The sequence below is a fragment of the Sapajus apella genome, unplaced genomic scaffold (genome assembly GCF_009761245.1).
Source record: "Sapajus apella isolate SASKATOON/1434 unplaced genomic scaffold, GSC_monkey_1.0 scaffold173, whole genome shotgun sequence".
In the NCBI taxonomy this organism is placed as follows: domain Eukaryota; kingdom Metazoa; phylum Chordata; class Mammalia; order Primates; family Cebidae; genus Sapajus; species Sapajus apella.
Window position 1 is genome coordinate 74,935 of NW_022437113.1, and position 1,675 is coordinate 76,609.

General features: G+C 59.2%; 1 protein-coding gene across 7 annotated transcripts in view; it reads left to right on the forward strand.

Annotated features, from left to right (window-relative positions):
* Positions 1-73: 73 nt before the first annotated feature.
* The window catches only part of SUGP2 (SURP and G-patch domain containing 2), a 43,192-nt gene continuing 41,590 nt past the window's right edge, over positions 74-1,675 (forward strand). For 4 of the 7 annotated variants that reach the window (XR_004265342.1, XR_004265343.1, XM_032267885.1 and 1 more), the window contains exon 1: positions 74-248. Coding sequence is in view for 2 of the 7 variants with exons in the window: in XM_032267885.1 (XP_032123776.1) it covers positions 215-248 (34 nt within the window). In the remaining 5 variants the exon portion in view is untranslated. Of the gene's footprint in view, positions 301-1,675 lie in introns of all 7 variants that reach the window. The other 3 variants (XR_004265344.1, XM_032267887.1, XM_032267888.1) reach the window with 1 other exon arrangement.

Genomic DNA, 1,675 nt, shown 5'->3' on the forward strand with positions numbered 1-1,675 from the left:
CGTCTTTGCCTCCCTTTCCCGGAGGCTCACTGTGGTTGCCGCCCCCCACCCCCCCGCAGGGAAATTTATTGCCTCCGGAGCGTGCGCCCTGAAGAAGCGGGCAGGGCGCTTGCGCAGAAGAGCCCGGCCGCGGCGGCCCACGCCTGCGCACCAGGACTCAGCGGCTGCTTGCGCCTGCGCGGCGCGGCGCTGCGGAGACCGTTGGTTCATTTGCATGTCCCCGCCTCGCGCGGCGGCGGCGGCGGCGGGTGAGGAGCCTAAGGCGGCGGCGGGGGCGGCTCCGCGCGCGGTGGTCTCGGGGTGAGGCCCGGGCCCTGGCGTCGTCGGTGGGTGGGTCCCGGGGTGGGAGGCACGGACTCGGCCTCGGGGGCCCGCCCCGGGCTCCGTCATGGCGTCGGAGGCTCGGCCCTCTGGCTGCGGTGGTGGCCGCGTCCCAGCTGGGTTGGCCTGGGTGACCGGCTGCGGCCTCCGGGGCCCGGCGCCCCCATTTCCTCGCCCTCAGAGGCTGGGAGACGGCAGGCGGCGTCTAGAAAGGCTCATTGGTTCAGTCGTTCATTCATTCCTCCCGAACTCTGGGTGGCCCCCGGTCGTGAGGATTTAACGCCGCCCAGCGCTGCATCGGGCCCTTCCCCTCTTTAGAACCGGTTCAGCCCCTTTATAGCAGCCCCTTTGCTAACTGCCCATTCCATAGTTGGGGAAACGGAGGCACAGAAAGCCTAGGATCGTGTGATTTGAACCTGGGTCACCTGACCCAGGAACCCTGCTCTTTGCTAGCAGAGAACGAGGGAGCACCCCAGGAAAAGGGCTGGAGGATGGGACGAGGGGGTGATCGTGATGGGAAGTCGACCCTACAGATTGCTTCTTGAAGGTGGAGGTTTTGCGAGGCGGGTATCTTGGTGGTTAAGGACGCAGCCCCTGGACCCCTAAATGTTGCCTCTTAATTTTTTACTCATTCTTCGGGGCTTTCACCAGGTTCAAGTCTGGGCTAGCTGATCTTGAGTGGGTGGCCGAGTGTGTCTCCCTTTGCCTCCTCATCCTAATGTCATTCATAACAAGACCCGCCTCTTCAGTGGGTGGTTGCGAGATGGTACAAAATGAACTCTGTCACTAATTCATTGTCACTGGTTGGAGGTCTCGCCACTCACTGTCGAGAGGCTTCTTTAGAAAGGAAGGAAGTTCTCAGAGCCTCTGTGCCCTGCCGGGTTTGTAAAATAAGAAAAGAGCCATCCTGGGCTAGGCGCAGTGGCTCATGCCTGTAATCCCAGCACTTTGGGAGGCCGAATTGGGTGGATCACTTGAGGTCAGGAATTCAAGACCAGCCTGGCCAATATCGTGAAACCCCGTCTCTACCTAAAATATAAAAATTGGCCTGGTGCGGTGGCAGACGCCTGTAATCCCAGCTACTCGGGAGACTGAGGCAGGAGAATCGCCTGAGCCTGGGAGGCGGAGGTTGCAGTGAGCCGAGATCGCACTACTGCACTCCAGCCTGGGCAACAGAGGTCTCCAAAAAGAAAAAAGAATGATCCCTTCTTTCCTAACCACGATTTGAGGGTTGTGGTCCCACCCTTCCTACTCTGTTATGCTCAGTTATGTGTGTTGGTTGACACCTTCCTCCAGCAGATAGGACTGCTTTTACAGAGCTGTTTTTTTTTTTTTTTTTTTTTTTTTTTTTTGA